Source organism: Musa acuminata, chromosome BXJ3-6 (genome assembly GCF_036884655.1).
Source record: "Musa acuminata AAA Group cultivar baxijiao chromosome BXJ3-6, Cavendish_Baxijiao_AAA, whole genome shotgun sequence".
Taxonomy (NCBI): domain Eukaryota; kingdom Viridiplantae; phylum Streptophyta; class Magnoliopsida; order Zingiberales; family Musaceae; genus Musa; species Musa acuminata.
The window spans coordinates 19,082,765-19,094,522 of NC_088354.1; the positions used below are offsets into that span (position 1 = coordinate 19,082,765).

The window sequence follows — 11,758 nt, forward strand, 5'->3', positions numbered from 1 at the left end:
TGACACGTGGTAGGACAAATCCAACTTTCCCTGGTTTTACACCTAGAGAGAAAGTATATGGGACCCACAGACTATCCCCGCCCTGAAACGTACGTCCAACCGACAACAAAGAAAGGTAACCCGTTCGGGTAGCATGGCACACGTGAAGTCACGTTGTTTACCAACCTCGCACCCTTCGCCGTGCTTGTCCAAGACGTATCTTTCGTGGTATAGGGGTATTCTCGGAATAACGAAAAGGATCCCTCCGCGGTCAAAGACTTGGCCGACTGTGCGTCCGAACCTTCTCTCCTTTTGTCGCCCGATCTCCGTAAAGGAAAGTTGTGCTCTTTTGACTTCGATGTCGGTCCGCTGGCGGACTTGGTGGGACGAATTGAGGCAGGGGTCGGATTCTTCGCTGAAGCTGCCGCCATCTCTCGCGTCCGCGGCTTTAATTGACGGTCCCAAGGTGTTCCGATCCCCGCTTCCACCTGACGGCTTCTACCCATCAAGGTATCGTTTTCTTGATCCTGTTCTTCTCGGGATTGGGTTTTGCTGTTAATGTTCTCGGAGCTTGAAAGATCCTATCTTTGAGTTGACGGACGAATTTGAGAATAATTTCAACTAGAGTGTAGGATTCTTAGCCCTTTTTCTTCTTGATCTGTGGAATTGATGATTTCATTAGTAGTACTTTTAGCGTGTGCTTTGATCCATTTCTGATGCATCTTCTGGCATTGGCAGTTCCATTACCAGATACTGAGAGATAGAAGGACAAATGAGGTCACCGTCGCTTCTTGCGCAGTGCTTGCCGGCGTTGGTGCCTCGTGACAAGGCCAGTTTGAAGGCGGATGTTTCCCTGGTCTCTGAAAGGGATTTGCATCTTCCCTCACCAGCCATCGAGATTCTTCCTTCCAAGGTATTTACCATTTCAACTTCTTCGCTTTGTTTATGAAGTGTCAAGTGCTTGATGTATTTGCAGAAATCAACTCAGTTTAGTTTGTGCACAGACCATCATTTGTGTGATTTTCCTTTTGATCATATAATTTCGATTTGGTCAAGTGTTCTGCTATGTGCATGAATTATTAACGTCTAACAGATATGCGACCGTATATTGTTCTTGTGATGAACAAGCCCTCCAAAATAGGGTTTATGTACAATTCCTCATTTTTTTGCCATGGTTGTTTCACAGAATGCTCATCCATACAAGTATGCTGGAGAAAATGTTGATCTGCAAGGTCTCAAAATTTTTAAGGTACATGCGCCAAATTTGTTATTTATTTTTACATAATTTCTGATTTAACCTCGACAACCAGATTCTGAATGGATCATCGCCTTTTGTTCCAAAAGGAATCCGGCAAACTTGTGATCCCATCAATGGACCTTGCTGTGTGCTATGTTCTTCTTCCTTCAACGTTTATGTGTTAATTTTTATTATTTACGCCCCAGGGAAGGGTTAGGTTGTCTGATGTGATTGGGTTTTCAAATTCGGAGATGGCTTCATCCAAATCTGATGGTGAGTACATAAGATCTAAGAGATTTTTGTATTTTTCATATAAATTTTTCATATAAATTTACATATAGGTTTACCTTCTCATGCTGCAGGATCTCTGAAATCTTGGGAGAGCTCAACCGATCTTGTCAACAGTGTCAAGCTTGAGATTCGTGATGGGCTGCTGAGTTTTAGAGGCAAAAGGGTTTTAGAGGTACCTACATTTTAGGAGTCCCTGTCCTTTTTATTCTCAATCTATCAGCCTTTAGCTTTTGATTAGTTTGTCAAATATTATATACCGCTTGATGCTGACTAAGTTAGAAAAAAATGTTGCAGTCTATACCAGAATGCTTTAACAAGCTTCAATGATCCTTCTTCACATGTCATGATTTAATTCTAATGTTGAACATTATGATATTAAAACATCATCTCATTCCCAATATTAACAAAATCCACATGTCATTTTTATGTTGATAATTTTAATTCTCATGTACATGCTTTGGAAGTTAGATGTTGTTGACTTTATTCGTTGATAGATGACTTCAAGATATTTGATTGTTCTTTTGCTGCAGATGAAATAGTATAGTTCTAATTTTTGTTGATAATTGCTGCAGCTTGGTTGCGGTTATGGGATAGCTGGGACTTTTGCTTGCCTCAAGGTATCCATATGCCTTTAACGACTAAGATGCTCAAATTCACATATCCAAGTTCATATCATCCTGCATCATATTGTAGTGGTCTAATTTGTCATGCAAACTTGTCACAGGGTGCTTCGACAGTTCATTTTCACGATCTCAATGCTGAAACCATCAGATGCACAACCATACCCAATGTCCTTGCAAATATTGAGCAGGCCAAGGACAAGCAGAGTCGCCAATCAGAGAGTCCCCTTACTCCATCTCGACAGCATTTGACTTCTGATGTCCACTTTTATGCTGGGGACTGGGAGGAGCTTCCCAGTGTCCTATCTGTGGTGAGGGTAGATGGTTTCGAGTTGGCAAGTGGGGCTAGCCATAGCCTCTCTGAGGATGACTACATTGATGCATGTAGCAGTCAGGAGGGAAGTGTGATTGCTCAGGAAACTAGCTCCAGGCGGTCAAGGAAGCTCTCTGGAAGCCGTGCCTGGGAAAGGGCAAGTAAGACAGACCCAGGAGATGGAGGCTATGACGTCATTTTGATTACTGAGATCCCTCATTCAGTAACCTCCCTGAGGAAGCTATATGCCCTGATGACAAAGGTTAGCTGAATTTTTCTTCGTAGTCTTGAAAATTTTCGTTGGTATCAAATGTGCATGAGATTCCTGGTAAACCAATATGATAAGAAATGTATAAAAATTAGCCGGTTCTCTCCAGATCATTATAATCTTGTTTGGAACTCGTGAAACAGTCTCTAAAACTTGCTTTAATTACCCCCCATAGACTTTGAGCCTTCTTTATGCAGAATCTGTCATGTTATGTTGTCCATAGTCATTTTTCAGACTCACTAATGACTAACTTGTGAAAGTTAATATCTAGGTTCATTGTCTCGTGCCGACTGGCTGTGCTGGTCCTGGACTGGACCAGTTCATACCGGTTTTTGGAAAATTGGCCAGAAAATAGCCAAAACTGACTGAAAAATAAAAAAACCTTCTTTTAACCCCTCTTTATTCTAATTTTAATGTAATTATAATTCAATCTCAATAAGAATAAGGTGCAAATGATTCATGACTGGTAAGTAATTATAGGTTTTTTAGGCCTAATTATTTCAAATTGACCCTAAAAGTAAGATAATGAATCTACATGATGATTAGACCTAGTTATAATAAATTGGTTCTAAAAGTAAGATAATGGATCTAATTAAGCCTAGATTTAAGAGAGATATAGTAATCATGCTTAACATGCTGTGATTAGGCCTAATTACCCTAAATCGGTCTTAAAAGTAAGATAATGATTTTAATAGTGCCTAAACTAAGGAAAGATGATGACCTCAAATTACCCACCATCAACTAGCTGTGATCAGGCAAAATTAGCCCTAATTTGAGCCTAAAAGTATGATAATAGACTTATTTGAATCTAATATTAGGAGAAATACATTAATCAACCAATTATTCATAATAAGACACTAATAAGGGTCTACAACAACAATAAGGTCACAAGTCCTAACTATTTGGGGTCGGCTACATAGATTTTTTTACCGCCATTGAGATATATAAAAAATCATATGTTTAGTTAAGTTTAAAAGACTTAAATCTTTATTTATAGTTTCTATTAAAGTCTTCTTAGGTCTTTCTTTATCGTACCATTAATATTAATCATTCCACCTCTGGTTACCATATCTGTAAGCTTCCTAAGCACATGTTCATATCATCTTAAACGATTCTCTATCATTTTATCCTCCATCGAAACTATATTTAATTATTCATGAATAAAAATATTTTTTTTTATCTTTTCTAATAACTCTATACATCTATCTTAGCATAATATAAGGAGGATCTAATTATATCAAAAGATAAACTAAAGAGCATAAATACTTTTAAATTGGTAAGAACTTCCACCAAATAATGCATTTGAATCTCTCTAATTAAAATCCTTCCAACTGAAGCTTCTAAAGTTTTTTATGAGCTCTAATCATGGACTAGGATGTTTAATTGAGAGAGTGCGAAAGAGTAAGAACGAGGGAGTATTTAGAATGTTTAATTGAGAAAGGGAGAAAGTGAGCTTTTATATCAAAAGCTCTAACAATGGTCAAATTGATCATTGGATCACAATTGACTTGAACTATTGAACCGGTATGATTGGAATCCGATTGTTACCAACCGATACAAGTTGGTGCTGGTCAAGTATTGACCGTATAGAGCGATGCAAGGGGTGTACCACCTACACCCCTGCTTCCTGCCTGCTGCCCAAAACAGGCTGGTTCGCACACCGGTGGTTGGTCAGACATGTACCACTTGTTTTGTTTCGTATGGGCAGTACGACAGTCATTGGTTAATATATAGAATTGCAGTGATTGCATGGTAGAATGTGAAATTTGAAAGTCAATTTTTCCTCCTTGTGGGCATTATGTCAAGAAATATACTGGGTCCTAAATGTTTTTGTTATTTTTAATAATAATTAAAAAAAATCATATACTTCCAAGAAGTATCTGGCTTGTATTCAAGAATTATTGTACAAGCGATACAGATTCAATAAGCAATCTGAAGTATCCATGTTTCGTAGTCAAGAATTGTGGACTAAAACTGGCTAAATTCTTTCTGTGCAGTGTCTGCGACCACCATATGGAGTGTCGTATTTGGCTGTGAAGAAAAAATTTGTAGGTCCTAACGGTGTAGCGCGACAACTAAAAGCTATGGTGCATGAGGACAACATTTTTAGTGTCCACATGGTTTCCAGAACGTCAGAGAGGGAGATCTGGAAATTCTTTTTCAACTGAGCATATTTAACGTTGGAATATATTGTTGTAGTTATTATCATCTGATTGGCATTAAGCCACAATGTACATCTCATGTCTGTTTATTTATTTATTTATTTATTTTTGAAAAAACGTTCAGAAATATTGGACCTCTGAGCTTGCTCAAAGGCTGGAGTGCTACCATTTTGTAGTTGATACGTACACAATGATTCATTCATTCATGATCAATATATACTTAAAGACTTCATTTTGTGCATTGATTGATGAATTTTATGTCAAAGGATTGCATGAGTACTATAATTTGTCATTCTGTAATATCAGTCAGATGAATTTTACGACAAAGGATTACAACCAAAGTGCCAAATCCTATGACTGTTGATAGATGATTTGTGAGAAAGATCAAAATCAATTATGATTCTTGGTAAATGCCTTTGCTACAGAATGGTGATTTTTTGTAGTTTAAGTCTTTGTGGGTGGAAAGTCATGTTATGGCATCAACTGGAGTGGAATTTAAGGCAAATTAATGTTGCTTTCTGGTAAAATAATAATAATAATAATAATAATATTACAAGCCTTCCATGTTATATTCTAAAAGATGATATCAAACATTGTGCTTCGATCTGCTGCAGCATTTCCACCATCTTTGGTACACCTGAGAAGAGAAATGGGTGTGAAACAACTTAATTAACTCGGAACCTGCAGGGCCATGTAGCAATCCATAGCCAATCCAACCTCGTACACTTTTTTTTGTTTCATCATTTTATGGCCTTCCAATCAATTTATAAACTTCTATTTACTTTTTAACATCAGTCAGTCTGAAGAAGAATAAGAAGATGATGATGATGGTGAAGAATCTAAAGGAGAATAACTAGAAACAGGAGAAAAAGAAATCTGAAGTAAAACACCGATCATACTACTTTGGTGTATATATGTAACAAATGGCCTAATTTTACTGTGACATAATAAATATTGTGGCTGCAACACATTAACATCAAATTTGTTTTACATAGTAAGAGTCTAAACATCAACAAAAAAAAACACATATAGTAATTTTAAGCAGCTTTTGAATCACCAACCGAAATCCAAAAGGGAATTAAGCTCAAAAGGAATAGTCGGGTTCGAAGACCCTCTTGCCACCCAGTAGCTTTGGCTGCTCCTTCCCCTTCTCTTCCACAGCCATCCTTCCTTCTTCCTCACTCTTCTCCCTCCCTTCCTCTATGATCTCCTCGAAGGCTGGGTGTGTTAGTATGCTGCGGAGAAGCTGAGTCCCCCTGAGAGCGTTGGTGAGAGGGAGGTGCCCCTCCGGTGTGTCGTCCTTGAACTCCCACATGAACTCGCCGGGGAAGGACCTGTATCCGTACTGTTCCACCTCCGTGTCCAGCCGCCTCATCCACCCCACCCTGATAAAGAAGCGCGTGAAGTCACGGCCCGACTTCTCCCACACCCGCCGCTGCACGGCGTACCCGAAGCGGCCGCCGCTGTGCTGCCGCCACAGCCGGTCGATCGCCTGCAGGTCGGCGGCCTCTATGAACTGCACCTCCGAGAAGAACACGTACCCGCGCTTCTGTGCGGCCTCGCCACCGAGGGCGATGAGTAGGCGGCGCGTCTCCTCGTCCGCCTGGCGGAAGTCGCTCGTCGACAGGTAGTTCGCGAGGGCGTCGAGTGGCGCGGAGGAGGAGACGCCGGCCGGTGCTACAGTACTGGATGAGGTGGTGCTCGGGGGGGAGGAGGAGCAGGGGACGTTGGAGAAGAGTCTGTAGGATTTGCTTGGTTTGAAGAAGATAGAGCCAGGAGACGAGGTGAAGTAATGTTGATGGTGGTTGTGGTGGCGGAGAATGGATTGATGGAGGGACTGGAGAGAGGTACTGGCCATGGGAGAGAGAGAGAGAGAGAGAGAGAGAGAGAGAGGACAAGGAATGGTTGGGAAAGAGCGAGAAGAGGGTGGCAGAGAGGAATGAGAAGATGACCAAGGTATATCATATCCAGGAGATATGTAAGGTGAGCTGTGATTGGTTGGGAATGGGTGAGGTACGATACAATCTCCGCGCGAGATGTTGGTGGGCATGAGGCCATCTTTAGAATTATTTACAATTGATTCTTTTTGCCTTAAAATATAACTTCTCTATGAATTTATTTATTCTTTTCTAACATCAAACTCTCTGAGCAAGCCAAGAGAACTCTATTAGATGCTAGTCTCTAACCCCTTGTCTGATGATTCTAAGCTTGTCTCATAATTCAAAGGAATTGAAATATGCTGTGTTTGGTATTTTGATTCACTTTGGAAAATTTCACTTTATGTGATTTCTTAGCCTCATTTGATTCTTATTTAGTTATTCTTACGCAGCATTTTAATTCACAAGTTGCTAATTGTTGGTGCATGTTTAACAGATGCTTAGGTTTTCAAGATACTCAAGCTGAAAGAAGACTGAAGGCAACATTGATGGGATATTATACCAGCAAATACTGTCACATTTAATCAGTCAACTTTATAATTTGGGTGTTGATGATTAAGTCTACAATCATTATAATCCTCCATAAATTTGGGATAAATTTGCAATCATGCTTGTGAGGTTTCTTGCTCACCTGCTGCAAGTGGCTTTATCGATTGGGTTAGACACAGATCATTCTCATGATTTGTCTCTTGAGATAGTTTTTCAAAGAATAAAAATAGTAGCTGTTGAATGAGTATAAGCTACTTAGGAGAATTATACGATAGGCTTATGCAACCAAATGTATTCACTTCCTAGACAAACATGCAAATCAAGCTAAAATATACTGTTCTGGAGTCAACTGAATCATAAATCTATCCACATTTTCTTCAGAAATTGTTGAAATATTTATGTCCTTCTCCTGTCTCTGTTTTCTCTGTCTTTATATAGTCATTCAAATCACTAGTATTATACGATAGGCTTATGCAACACCGAAGAACTATCCAAGATCAGGGACAGTGAAGTACTCCTCCTCATCAGATATCTCAAGCCTAGGCTTCTTAAACAAAGTGCCACACTTGTTGCCTCTGTAGAATCCTGTATCACTAGCTTGTGGAACAGGGAATTTGTTGGCTCTGTAGAAGCCTGTGTTGCTTGCTTGTGTGGTGGGGAGCTCAGGGACTTGAGCTGCTGTTTGGGTCGCCTTGGGCAGTTGGTCATGGAAAAGACCAATGTCTGCAAACCAATCCAACTCCTCATATCCTACAGGAGACCCCTGCAATGTATTGAATCCAAGTATGATTACCTTGTGTGAAGTAATCAGAAGTTCTACGAATCAATCAAGTGTCAGCAACTCATACCTTGTAACCAGTTTCTTGGTCATAAAGTTGAAGGAACTCATCAGCAGCCCATGCCGAGTCCATGAATGATGAAATGGTTTGTGGTGTTTCAGGAACTTTTGCGGCTGGTGTGGCTGGCCCTTGGTTTGGTGGTTCGGTATTGTCATTGAAGTCCTTGTTGCACATCGCATTTGCAGCCACACGGATTCCAGTGGCCAGGTAACGCTGGTGGTTGCCGGTAAGGGTGCCAGCGACATGAATGGGTTCATCACAGTCCCGGCAAAATAGGGCTCGATCCTCGACACAGAATATGAAAGCTGCCTTCTCCTAGAAAATACATGGAGACAACAAAAAAATTGATATGAATCATCATCACATGCTCTAAATACTGTTGAAGTGTATCAATGTACATATTTACTTGGATACTAGTAGTATCTTTCCAGAATTTGCTGCTACTCACTATTACTAGTTTGCAAACAGTGATATTCTTGTTTTATAAGCTGACCATCTGCTTAATTCTGCCTGTGCAGTGGCATTGGTCGATAAAGGTCAATATGGGGAGTCTAATAATAGCTTTTCCGAGGTCCTGAGATTTCCTATGATCCCTGGAATCCTGGTGTTTTTATCAACTGAGATGATCAAGCAGGTATGACTTGCTCAGATTTGTATTTCTTGAGTGAATGATGGGTCGATACCTCAGTTCATTTGCCAGAGCTGAAATGAAACACACAATGCTGATGACATCTGATCACCATTGGGTTAATCAGTCCATAACTGTGTGATTAAATTAGGTGCAGATAATTTGCTAAAAAAGAGACAAAAGATGGTTAGCAAAGGCCGACGACCGCTAAATTCTGTTAAATAGATGCAGTTCTGATGTTGCTCGTTTTTTTACAGACGTGCAGAGAAGGTTTTAGATAAGTAAAGACTAAGAACAAGAAAGATATGCGGATGAGTGTCATGGTCATAAATCAAACATGTTGAAGAACTCGAGAATCTTACTGAACTTTAAGATCATTTTTAAGAGGAATTCTTTTTCCAGTCAATTCCTTTTCAGCCAAACCCTTTGCTTTCTGTTCATGCAGCATGACTGTATGTTTTGCATTCGGCACACAACTTTATCTAGCACCAAATGTATTATTGTTGGCATTTCAAATTCTTTCAGGCAGAAGGATTGAAGTAGTCAAGTGACACAGAACCAAGAAATATGAATCTAATCAGGTGCATAACAAGGATATCATGTGGTTGGAAGCTGGAAAGATGTTGGTTTGAAGTAATAATTTGAGAAATATTGTTTCAGAAGACCCTATGGCGAAAATTGCACGCCTTAAGCTAAAAATGTTCAAGCAAAGACATGCAATTCTTCGTATGACTTCAATCTGCTTAGATTTTTTCCTCTTTCATCTTCTTCAGCCTTCTTTTTCTTTCTTAACAAAACATGGCCTCTAGGGAGCTTTCTCCATTCTTGCTGCCAGCGCAAATCATTAATCATGATGTTCCAGATGCTATCGATGAGAAAGAATCCTACAAACTTGTTGCAATATTGAATAAAATGGCAAGCATCTCATAGATCATTACCAACATACTTTTGGAATGTCATATTTTGCTGGAAAAATGTGTAAAATTTTCCATTGTGCATATCTCCAGAGAAAGCTAATCAAGTAGATGATTTGTTAGCTGATTATGCTAGGCAGGTAGGCCTTCCAATTGAGCTTGGATCCATTCTTGCAAGCAATGCTCTTAAAGATATGGTGATCATCTTGTTTCAAATTATATATAAAAAAAAAGTTCCCATATTCTAAAGGTAAAAACCTCTTTGGTTAAGACAATCATCAAGGTGTTCTTTTTCCCCTGAATTGAACACCTAGTTGAATGGATATAATTAATTCAAAAAACTGTGGTTTAATTAATCTAAGATCTTATGTTTCCTTGAATAAGAAGGATGAAAAAAAAATTAATTTGTAACCAAGCAAATAGACAGCAATATGATGCTTGTATCCTGATACTCCACAAGCACAGAGGAAGCTATCACTGATAACTAGCTTGTAGGTGGGTGCTTGACCTTTGTTTCAGTACCATTCCTACAAAATTTTCAGACTCCATTTCAAATGTGAATAAAAAAAAAGACTATGCTCTCAATAAGCAACATCATGTTATAGCCCCATAAATCCACTTGCATATTTTCCCCAAAGGAAGAGATAAGAACCACACTCAAACACTAAGAAGATATTCCTGATGACTCTGCCATTCTGAAAGCTTATCGAATCTAACTAGGAAAATGCTACACTTATCTTATGGATAACTTTATTGTGAGTATCCATTGAATCAAATGAATTAAAAGTCCTCCTTCATAATTACTTGATTGATTTTGAACCCTCCTAACCTTGAGTTATATATTTAGCTGTGGTATTAACCATTGTGCTAATATCTTGATTACCATAGGAAGGCCCCTCTGTTTTGTGTCTAATATCTCTTTCTGTATGATTCAAATCCATTTACTAGAGTTCCAATTCTGACATCACAAGTTTACCGCAATGAAGAAATACCAGATTGATATCTGTTTCGAGGTAATGGTGCCCCAAAAATGAGAAGAATTGATCTACATGCTATTATAGATGATTTGAAGGACTCAGAATAATGTTGAAACTACAGAATAAACTGTCAAGCTTTAGCATGTCAAGATTTGAACTCCCTTGTCTAAGTTGCTCACCTCATGCTGCAAGAGAGATGACTGAGAGCATGAGAGGGGAGAAAGGCAAGGCAAAAGGGGAGGGGGGGTGTTCGGTTGAGTATAGTACTTGGCAGATGTCACAGCGAGGGAGCTTGTTGGAGAGGCAGTCGAGGCGAAGCCTCTGGTGCTTGCTCGCCAGCTTGTTCGCCAAGTGGATCTCGACGTCGCAGCTGGCGCAAAGGGCGGCCTCGTCGGCGCAGCATATCAGCGTCGCCGGCGCCTTCTCGCACACGTCGCACTGGATCTTCATGCCTCCTCACTCTTTCCTCTTCCTTTCTTCCCTTCTCTCTCTACCAACCTCTCTGCTATGTCTTCTTCCTCCTCTTGCTCAGGCTTCAGGTCACCTCAGCAGGCACCATACTGCACAACCAGAGAAGAGTTATCTCCCTCAGAGGCAGCAAAGACAGGGGAGCTGACGGAGAGAGAGAGAGAGAGAGAGAGAGCGAGAGAGAAACAAGAACTGATCTCAGGTGCAGGCTCCCGTAAAGCTAGCTCAGTGAGGACATACCGCTTATCAGGAGAGCATCAGAATGGAAGGAAGGATTCAAATGGAGAGAATAGAACCCATTATAATTCCGATGCATTGTCGAAGATGACTGCTACTGTTTGGCCAGTGGGGGGCTACCAAGATGTGGCTGTGGGTGGCCTGTGGAACTCGTGGCCAGGAGTGGCTTCTCTCTTGCTTTGACTTCCAAGAAATCTCTATCTCCTAATGCTGTCCTTCCACACCTTGATTCAGGAAGCTGCTAAGGGCTGTGACAGTGCATTAAAAATTGGTATCTACTGATGCTGCTTTGCCACACTTTCTTTGGCAGTGTTTGGACTCCCGACAGCAAAGTATGACGGCAGATGGTGAACAGTACAACTTGCGTCGGAAGAAATCATCCGCACAGCCACTCTCAGC

The 11,758-nt window shown here is 40.2% G+C and overlaps 3 protein-coding genes across 7 annotated transcripts; 1 reads left to right on the plus strand and 2 right to left on the minus strand.

Moving 5' to 3' along the window:
- Nucleotides 1-303: 303 nt before the first annotated feature.
- LOC135584777 (uncharacterized) lies at nt 304-5,111 on the plus strand. 2 transcript variants are annotated; one of them, XM_009407286.3, is made up of 8 exons: nt 304-489; nt 718-892; nt 1,166-1,228; nt 1,423-1,489; nt 1,579-1,679; nt 2,080-2,124; nt 2,232-2,702; nt 4,706-5,111. In XM_009407286.3, exons 2-8 carry the CDS (start codon nt 752-754, stop codon nt 4,874-4,876), a joined length of 1,059 nt encoding a protein of 352 aa, XP_009405561.2. In that variant the 5' UTR covers nt 304-489; nt 718-751; the 3' UTR covers nt 4,877-5,111. The 2 variants fall into 2 exon arrangements, with proteins under 2 accessions (XP_009405561.2, XP_065011015.1); XM_065154943.1 differs by having other exon boundaries at nt 471-607.
- Nucleotides 5,112-5,747: 636 nt separating this feature from the next.
- LOC135641609 (tetrapyrrole-binding protein, chloroplastic-like) lies at nt 5,748-6,935 on the minus strand. Its single transcript, XM_065157120.1, has one exon. It carries the CDS (start codon nt 6,918-6,920, stop codon nt 5,955-5,957), a length of 966 nt encoding a protein of 321 aa, XP_065013192.1. The 5' UTR covers nt 6,921-6,935; the 3' UTR covers nt 5,748-5,954.
- A 711-nt stretch (nt 6,936-7,646) lies between these two features.
- Nucleotides 7,647-11,503, minus strand: LOC135641202 (B-box zinc finger protein 24-like). 4 transcript variants are annotated; one of them, XM_065156396.1, is made up of 4 exons: nt 11,363-11,503; nt 10,922-11,214; nt 8,145-8,450; nt 7,647-8,059 (listed from the first exon to the last, which is right to left on the minus strand). In XM_065156396.1, exons 2-4 carry the CDS (start codon nt 11,102-11,104, stop codon nt 7,784-7,786), a joined length of 765 nt encoding a protein of 254 aa, XP_065012468.1. In that variant the 5' UTR covers nt 11,105-11,214; nt 11,363-11,503; the 3' UTR covers nt 7,647-7,783. The 4 variants fall into 4 exon arrangements, with proteins under 4 accessions (XP_065012468.1, XP_065012470.1, XP_065012471.1 ...); XM_065156398.1 differs by having other exon boundaries at nt 11,316-11,388; XM_065156399.1 differs by lacking the exon at nt 11,363-11,503 and adding an exon at nt 11,310-11,326.
- Between the last annotated feature and the right edge of the window lie 255 nt (nt 11,504-11,758).

Excerpts from the sequence above, each read along its gene's own strand:
- LOC135641202 (XM_065156396.1), bottom strand. The coding sequence starts at position 11,104 with ATGAAGATCCAGTGCGACGTGTGCGAGAAGGCGCCGGCGACGCTGATA. Across the intron at positions 8,451-10,921 it reads CTCGCTGTGACATCTGCCAA|GAGAAGGCAGCTTTCATATT; the intron begins GTACTATACTCA and ends TGTATTTTCTAG. Across the intron at positions 8,060-8,144 it reads ACCAAGAAACTGGTTACAAG|GGGTCTCCTGTAGGATATGA; the intron begins GTATGAGTTGCT and ends AATACATTGCAG.
- LOC135641609 (XM_065157120.1), bottom strand. The coding sequence starts at position 6,920 with ATGCCCACCAACATCTCGCGCGGAGATTGTATCGTACCTCACCCATTC.
- LOC135584777 (XM_009407286.3), top strand. The coding sequence starts at position 752 with ATGAGGTCACCGTCGCTTCTTGCGCAGTGCTTGCCGGCGTTGGTGCCT. Across the intron at positions 2,125-2,231 it reads GGACTTTTGCTTGCCTCAAG|GGTGCTTCGACAGTTCATTT; the intron begins GTATCCATATGC and ends AACTTGTCACAG. Across the intron at positions 2,703-4,705 it reads TATATGCCCTGATGACAAAG|TGTCTGCGACCACCATATGG; the intron begins GTTAGCTGAATT and ends CTTTCTGTGCAG.